Raw genomic sequence first — 9,161 nt, forward strand, 5'->3', positions numbered from 1 at the left:
TGTGCACAAACGGTTTTAAAAATCTTATTTCCAATTTGCAAATCTTAAAATGTGATTTTTCTGGGATTCTTTAAGTTTTTTTATGTGAAGAACCGCAACATCAAAAATCTTGAACTAATCTCAAAATGTACTTGTTTCTAGTACAAAACATTGTCATATTTAATTTTATTTCAAACTTGAAAAAAATTTATATCAATTTCAGAAATATCTTCAACTTGTTTAGTATAAATAACTTTGTTGTTACTTGAGGTTTTTTTTAAGAGACTCACAAATTTTATTTTTGCCATAGTCTTGAAATTTTAAAAGTATATACGTGTACACTATCTATTGGATAATATACCATTATTTAATGTATAGTATATATTACAGAAGTAACTGTTTTGACAGCTTTAAAAAGTTAAACATGGACATTTGTATGGTACCATTTCCAAAACTTTGTAAAACATTTTCAACTTCCATTTACTTTCTGATGATTTTGTACTTTATCTAAAAGAAACTCTGTTTTCACTGCGCATTTCAACTTCAACTTAAGAGAAGAATTTTAAGTCGCCGTTGCGTCGGCAACTTCATATTGTTTGTAATAAAATATTGTGAGTTTTGAAATTAAAAATTCACAGTTCAGCGCAAGAAGCATCAAGAGATAAGAGCTTGTGTGTTGAGAATGAGCTGATAAGAAGATGCGAAGCATCCGCCTCAGTTTAATTAGAAGGCCGCACCGCTTGTCAGTCAGTTGGTTGCCAATGACTTTAAGCAATTTGTAGGCCAATAAATAACTGAACATTTCACTGGCACAGACAATAAATTAAAGCGTTTTTGCGTCTTCATTTTGTTTACTTATGCTTCGCAGAAATCTGAAGGATAGTGATAAGAAGCCGTTCATGGAGTTTGCGGAAAAGTTGCGCATGACGCATAAGCAGGAGCATCCCGACTACAAGTATCAGCCGAGGCGCAAAAAGGCGCGCATCATGCAACAAACGGAGGCAGCTGCAGCAGCTGCAACATCAACAGATGCAACAGCAACAAGCACAGCCCAAAGACGCAGCAATGTCTCCTCCTCCTCCTCCTCTACAAATGGACAGCGGCGAGCGACAAAGGCCAATAACAACAACAACAACAGCAGCAACAATGTTGCAAGCAGCGCCAATGGGCAACTCTGCCACGCCAGCAGCTCCAGTCCGGATGTGTTCAGCAATGAGGCATTCATGAAGTCCTTGAACAGCGCCTGCGCAGCCAGCTTATTGGAGCAGGGTCTGTCCTTGGGCAGCGAGACGGAGCGCGGACTGCTCGACTCGCCCTGCTCCACGGCCAGTTCACTGTCCTCGCTGACGCCGCCTGCCACGCCCTACAGTGGCGCCACCAAGCAGCCGCTGGCGTCGCTGCCCAACTCCAGCCTGCTGCTGCGCCAGCTGAGCGAGCCGAGCAGTGTCACCGTGGCCGTGTCCGGCAGCAATGATTACGGCGTACTGCTGGATGCTGGACGGGAATATATAGCGCTCGGCGAGCTTAACTATAATGCGCAGGCAGCGGGGGCGGGGGCGGTGGCAGGCAGTGTGCAGGAGATGGATTTTCTGGAGAGCATCAATGGCTATGGTTATGGCAGCAGTGCCACACGTGGCAGCTACTCCAACTATGGCTATGCAATGGCGACGGGCAACTTTTCAGCTTCAACTTCAGCTGCAACTTCAGCTTCCTCGGCTGCTGCAACATCTGTGGCAGCAACGGCGTCACACGCCAATGGAGCGCTAAATTACTTGGGCACGCCGGGCAAGGCGGCCGCCGACATTGATCCCAAGGAAATCGACCAGTATCTCATGGATCAAATGTTGCCCATAACGCATCATGTGCCGACGATTGTGAGTGCTCACCACTCGCCACCACTCAACTCATCTGCCTCGCTCTCCTCGGCCTGCTCCAGTGCCAGCTCCCAGCCCGTTGACTGCTTGGCCTCGCCTACCAACGCCTACTACGACCACCTGAGCTACCCGTCGCAGGCACAGAACAGTGCCGGGTATCCAGCCACAGCACAGTATGCCAATCTGGCTGAGACGTCATCGCAACAGGAGCTGCAGGTGCATTCACATTCTCATTCCCATTCACAACATCAACAACAGCAGCAACAGCAACATCCGCAGCAGCAACATCCACAGCAGCAACAACAGCTGACGCACCAGCAACAGCATCATCATCTTTGGGGCACTTATGTGAATCCCTAAGCTACTTAAATTGGCGCATTTGTCCTCCACTCTCTCCCTTCTTGTTGACCTTTATAGAACAGTCGATGTCTTTCGTTTATTGGTTTATTGTCTGTTAGGACTAACCTCCTGTGTGTGTGCGTATTTGTGTGTGTGTGTGTATCTGTGTGTCCGCTTCAGGGTCACTTGTTCATATTGTGCAATTTAAGCTAATCGCTGCGATTTTCGTTTATGGGCGAATCATCAATGCAGCTTCTATCGAATTCAGCAATCCATTTGCAATGCACAAGCAATATTCGACAATAACACAATGACATGGAAAACATTTCCAATTGAGATAACGGAGGGAGAACACTTTATATTGAATAGATTGAAACGATTGTTAAGTTTCGCCACAAGCAACATTTCCATGCTTTGTGTATATTGTTAAATTATTCCTTAGAATAGACACAAATTGCAAATCCCAAATTCAATTCCTTTAGAAAGACACATGAGTATTCGCTTATAGTATAAATTATTGGCTGATCTGAAGCGTAAACAATTTAAATTAGTTAGTTTACCTAAACTTAAGTTAGTTATTTTAGATGAACTTAGTTTAATAATATTTAAAATTCTGTATTTTCTTTGTGCAAATTTATATTTCATGCAATACTTAAACTTATATGTATTATATTGTACTTTAAATATTTTCTGTTAAACTGTATTTTAAAGCTATTTAATAAATTATAAAATATCTTATGACTTGCTGCTTTTGTTAAACTGTATTTAAATTTAATTTTCCTTGTTTATGGTAAATATTTCGAATAATTCTTGAATGCCTTTTATATATTTTCCCACAAAACCACAACACATATTGACATCTGGCCATGTGTGTGTGCCAGTAACAGCACCTGCAAATTTCATAAAAAACAAAATAAATTCCAATGAAATTAACACCAGCCCCCAAATGGGCCATTTACTGTTTTCTTTTAGTCATTTTTTTTTTTACCAAATGAAAAAGGAAATAAAGCCGCAAAATGTAAATCTTACGCAGCTCTGGCGACGTCGACAGATTTTTTTTTCATTTAGCGCGTTTATTTATTTATTTATTTATGTATATTCCATTTTTTTTTCTTCTTTAAAGCTTAGTTCAATTTGCGCATGTAACAAGTTATTGTTAATTGAAACGCAAACAGGCCAAACAGCGAGAAAACAAATGAAAACGGGAATTAGCAAACCAAACCAATGGCAAATGGCCAAGACACAAAATGGCCGATGCTGAAGTACAGCTTTTATGTTGGCTATCAAATACTCTAACCATAAATTGACTAAGAAATCTCTCATTACATTTGACTCTTAAATAAATGCTGAGATAAATTATTTTAATAGATTTTTATATGAAGCCAAGAAAATTTTGTAATTGGTAAATGAGTGACAAATATTTTAACAAAGTTAAAATAGGACTAACTTTGGCAAGAGTGTAAAAAATTTAAAGTACTTTTAAGAAATAAGTACATGTGAATGTGTACACAATTAGAAAGTTAAAAAACAAATTGGGCAAACGCTTTTGCTAAGTCAAATTAACACATTTCCAAGCCTTTGTTTATTTATATATATATAATTTGTATACAACATTTACTTATATTATTTGCTTTATTTTCTTCACGCTTTCTTAATGATTTGGAAAATTTTTCTTTAACAAAGATTATATAATTTTCAGTTGTTTTGCGTCTTCAAGTTATTATTTAATGAGCAGCTTGGTTCATCTTTAAGTCAATTAGGAGGTGCTAGATCCCGATTAAAGTGACGCCAGAGCAATATTGTGGAAGGAGGGCAACAAATGTTTTGGTTGGATTAATTTATGCCGTGACAAACATAGTCCATATTGTTGACTGCGTGCGAACTTTGTGGTTTTGTGTAAATGTTATTAAAACTAACGATGTTTACGGAAAACTTTGCTTGGCTTTTTGTCAGCTTCATTCACAGTTTCATCCTCATCCGTATTAATATTGCTGGTCATGCAACGGGTCGTATGCGTAATGGAATTTAGTGTGCTTTGTGCTTTAATAACTCAATTAATGAACACAGTTCTAGACTCTTAAACCAGGTCAAAACTTTTTGTGAGCTCGCTTTAAATTCACTTAAAGGTTTCCCTTTACTGATGGCATTTCGGTTGCTCATTAGGCTGACCAGCAGCTTGGACCTAGCACCTGCCCAGGACTTAGACAAAGGAAAAAATATTTGCAAATTTCAAATTGGGTTTAGAAGATGCTCCTAATGGTCATTGAGAATTTTACGCCGCACATTTGATGCGCTGCGCAACGTCGTTGACCCATAAATAGTGAAGCATAAAAATTCAAATTGGAGAAGCGACGAGGCAGGATGAGGCAGGACGAGGCAGGACAACGATGGCACAAACAGCGTGTCAAGTTGGTCCTTGGACAATGACGGGGCATTCGGGCGTTTGGTAATGGAACATACAATTTTCCTCTTTTTTCTTTGGCATTTTTACGGCAGCAAAGTGAAAACGTCAGACACTCAAGCAGCGGCAACTTATCTGTGGGAAAAACATTTGAATAAAATATAAGGCGAGAAAAGTTAAATGTAATGTAAAAGCCACAGCAGCTACGCTACGTCTCGGCTAAATTGAAATTTCGCTTGCCTTTTGTATACTCTACAACCCACTCGAGTGTATGGCAAAATTCATAAGATGAAACAGTTGCAAAGATTGTAAAGCTGCGACAGACTCGTAAAAGCTCTTCAATGGAGAATCTGTGATTTAATAACGAATATGCTTAGCAATCATTTTAGTTCAGCTACTCTTTGATCATATCCAACTACGCTACTTAAGTTAAGTGTGGCTTAAATAACTAGTAAGAGTATTTTGGATTCGTTACAAGCTCGCTTGTTGTTTTACGCCTGCTGTGTTGGCCAAAACAGAGTCGAGATAATTTAAGTATTACAATTTTTTAATATGACTTAAAAGGGAAAGCGCAAAAAGCAACTGAAATTATACGACTAGCACGGATGCAACAAAAATTCGTAATTTAAATTTTGTTCAGTAATAGGCAACATTCAAAATGTTTAATGTGCCGGCGATTTCTATGACAAATTTTCTATTAATTAAGTTTTTAAATATTTTACAAGGTGACATGTTATTAAAGTTTGAAATACAACTAAAATCAGATATTTCATTTGAATTTCAAAATTTGGTTAATTTGTGGCTGCGCTTTGGCATCCCCTAAAATAACTACAGCATACTTTCAGGCGGCCGCATTAAAGGTCTGAGTGTTGCCATAAATGCTCGCAGCACACTTTGAAAATTTATAGTAACTTTCTGCTAAGCTAAATTGCACTAATAAATATTAGACTAGAGAGAGTACTTGTGTGTCATGACGATGCCTCAGTCGAGTGAAATTAATAAGCGAATACAAGTAGCTAATACGTAAAAATTTAATATTCTTAAATTTAAAATTTAAAAAAAAATTTTCTAATCCGTACTAAGTATTTAAATGCTGTTTGGCATTGTAGCTTGTTGCCATCAACTAAGTCAACTCAGAGATTCGACTCCTGTCATCCATCAGCATCAGTCAGAGTCAACTGTGTGCTTATCCATCCTTATATCATATAATACTGCTTGTGGCCAAAACATTACTCTCCTTGGTGTTGCCATGGATCAAATTGATATTTGTCAATAACTTTGCTGTCATGCGCTAAGCGCAAAGTAAAATGACAAAATATGTAATGTGGCTGCTGAATAACGAACCAAAAACATGCAAATGAAGAAATGCCATTGTATAGACCAGCACATACCCTGGAGGTATTTATAAATACGGACTTATTGTGCCACATATATTTTTTCAATTTAATACAGTCAATAGAATTTATAATTGTTTTCAACTACTCTTCCTCAATCATTTTATTTTACATTTTCATAGTAGAAAATGAAATTGAGAACTTTCTTAAAATAATCCCGTTTAAAATGCGCATTAATTAAACGGAAATGCTTAAAAGTGCATCGGAATTTTAATTGTTTTAACTCCGTTGTTATTTTAATGATAAAAAATTAACCTCATTTGCCACAAATTACGTAATGGAAAATTGACGCATAAGCGGAAAATTAACCATAACAAAAGAGCTGAAAAATGCACATTTTCCTTCCTGTCCTTCGTTCGGTCAGTTACCAGCTGGACAAACAGCTTGTAAATGTCAAATTAATTAGTTCCGCGTGTAAAATACTTAATATTATTAATGATACAATGATAGTTAAAGGCTGTGAAAGCGGTTTGCTGTAAAATTCATAATTAAAAAAAAAACTATGAAATCAGTGTACGCATTGTGATTTTGGGAGTTTTATATTTTAATATTATTGTTGGATCGTTAAGATTTATCACTTTTCTTATCGTTTATCTCATGTCTTTAGCTTTTGTGATAAACGATAATAGTTTAAGTCAGTTTAACTTAAATAAAGGACTTTGTTAAAAATTACACTTCAACTTTATTATTGATGAAAGCGTGAACAAAGAAATTTAATAAAAAGTGCTTTCTTAAGCGTAAACTATAGTTTGTAAAGTAGACAAGAGAAACTGTTAAATGAAAATACGTATGAAAATGTAAAGTTAACTTTATCGTTATCAACTATTTCATCAGCTGTAAAAGCGACTGCCTGACCGATTTTTTGCAGCTGGTTTGCTACCTTGTTTTCAATTATCCGACAACTACGTCGAAGCACGCACAGCTCCTCATTTGAGTGGGTGGTGTGATTGTGTGTGCGTGTGTGATTGTGTGTGTGTGACTGTGTGTGTGTGTGTTGGGTTCATCAATGAACGTTGACTAACTTTTGCTTGTAATGGATTGGGCAAAGTTGTTCTCCATGTGTCTAAACTTTGAAGCACGTCTGCATTTGTCAGTCATGAATGCCGAATAATGTAAATAACTTCAAAAATACCCTGTTTCTGTTTGAGATACATTAAGATCCATTGATAGAACTACTTACATTAAATAATAATAAAAGCTAAATAATTAAATATATTTTCTAATTAATTAAGATTAACTTTTCTATCATATGTGTTTGTGATATGCTCACTTTTGTACAAAATAATGGGTATATGAACTGCTCACCCACATGGAATCGTAGATATTTGGTAGAGAAAACAGCTTGTCAGTTCCTGTGGAAGTAAATCTAGAAATTTTTTATCAGATTGTCTATGTCAATAAAGGAAAAACAGAGCGAAAAAAACTAAAACTCTTACTGACAACCTGCCAGGTACATCGGTTTAAATTCAGACAATTTTCTTCAATTTATTCAATTGGGAATTGTCGACTCAGTTGCTAATTTATTATATGCATATAATATAATCATTGACATTATTATAAATATTATAAGTAGACTGTGGTTTGTGTCGAGATTCGTCAGCAACTTTTTAATTAACTCATTAAGTCCTACAGTGCTTGAAATTTAATTAAAACATTAATTAAATATCCAGAGAACTTGTGGGTTTATTTACAACATAGAGAGAATGAAATTTATTAAGGTATTCATTACAATTAAATTTATTAAATTCTAAAGCACAGATTAAAGTGGATTTAACTCACAAAAACTGATATAAATAACCTTTTGCCCTAGTATGCTAAAATCAAACCCTTTGTTATTTCCCTCAAGTACAAAGTATAAACTATGCCAACAACTATGCGTTAACTTAAGAGTTGGCTATATTACAGTTTAATAAATTGCTCGACAATGAATTTTTTATAAACCTTTAGCGGTTTGAGAAAAGCTTTTAAGCTTTTTCCTTTCATGTTGCCAAGTGTTATGTGTTAAGTGTGAAATATTTTGCATCTTTTACAGCAGTTTTTTGCTGGTGCTTGTCGAGGCTTCTGTCTATGGTAATTATTACTATTATTTTTTTTCTTTTGTGGCAAGAAGAGAATTTTGTGATGCCATGGGCTTAATTAGCTAATGGCAAATAGCTGTAGCACCGTTCGCCAGTCACGAAACAGGGCTCAGTCTCTGCTCGTTCTGCAGGCAAATAAGAAAACTTAATTTTGACCGTGCTTCGTGCTGTCAAAGTGGCCTGATTGGCATGCAACATGCAGCATTCACCTTGCAGCATGTCAGCGGCTTAATGCCATTTGAGCCTCCTGCATTTTCATCACTTACCTGCATTTTAATAATGCAACATTTTCCGGGCTGTCTACCGACTGATTTTCTTTTCAGCGGTTTTAATATATTTTCCGTAAGAACCTGCCACAATGGGCGGCTCAGAAATCGGCCACAAGCTGTCAGCCTTACCTCGTCTTGACCTTGTCCCTGAGTCTACAGTAACATAACATCACGACATATCATATTAGAATGAAAATCAACAATTTAAATCAGGGAATGACAACGTAACCGGTATCGGAAACGTTAGCCGAAACTAACCGTTTCATTTTCAGTACCGGAACTGAACCGGTACCGGTACGGTTGTGCTAAAGTTGCTAGGTCATAGAGTCGACAAACTTCCAACTGTCATAACTCGAAGAAAACTGACCCGATTTTCAATCGAAATGCCATTTTGATCATGATTCGGTCTCTAAATTCATATCGCATTTAAAATTTTTGGCATTTAGAAAATTTTATTATTTTTCGACCATCATAGCCATGGTTCCACGATTGTGGTAAGGGTCCCCCCTTTGAAATTTTGAAAATTCAAAATTTTAAATCTCAAGTTTTTACCTTTAATCAACTCCTTATATCGTTATTAGTATAAAACGACACTTTAAACTTGATGCTGAGGCCTTTAATTTTTTTGTAAAAAATCATGTCAAAATTAAGAAATATTTTGGCTTGTAAAGTTGCTAGATCAAAGGCTTGAGCAACTTCGAACTGTCATAACTTTGGCAAAACTGTACCGATTTTCAAGCGGAATGTAATTTTGTTCATGGATTGGCATCTTAATTTATTCTGCATTCAAATTTAATTAAATTCAATAAAAAAATGTCATTCCTCTG

At 36.6% G+C, this 9,161-nt stretch overlaps 1 protein-coding gene across 1 annotated transcript in view; it reads left to right on the forward strand.

Moving 5' to 3' along the window:
* Positions 1 to 9,161, forward strand: part of LOC117789561 (transcription factor SOX-4) — a 31,429-nt gene that overhangs the window by 13,008 nt on the left and 9,260 nt on the right. The window contains exon 3 of the mRNA XM_034628591.1: positions 848 to 2,292. Within this exon, the coding sequence (XP_034484482.1) occupies positions 848 to 2,213 (1,366 nt within the window). The 3' untranslated portion in view covers positions 2,214 to 2,292. The remainder of the gene's footprint in view (positions 1 to 847; positions 2,293 to 9,161) is intronic.

This window comes from Drosophila innubila (assembly GCF_004354385.1).
Source record: "Drosophila innubila isolate TH190305 chromosome 3R unlocalized genomic scaffold, UK_Dinn_1.0 2_E_3R, whole genome shotgun sequence".
Lineage (NCBI taxonomy): Eukaryota > Metazoa > Arthropoda > Insecta > Diptera > Drosophilidae > Drosophila > Drosophila innubila.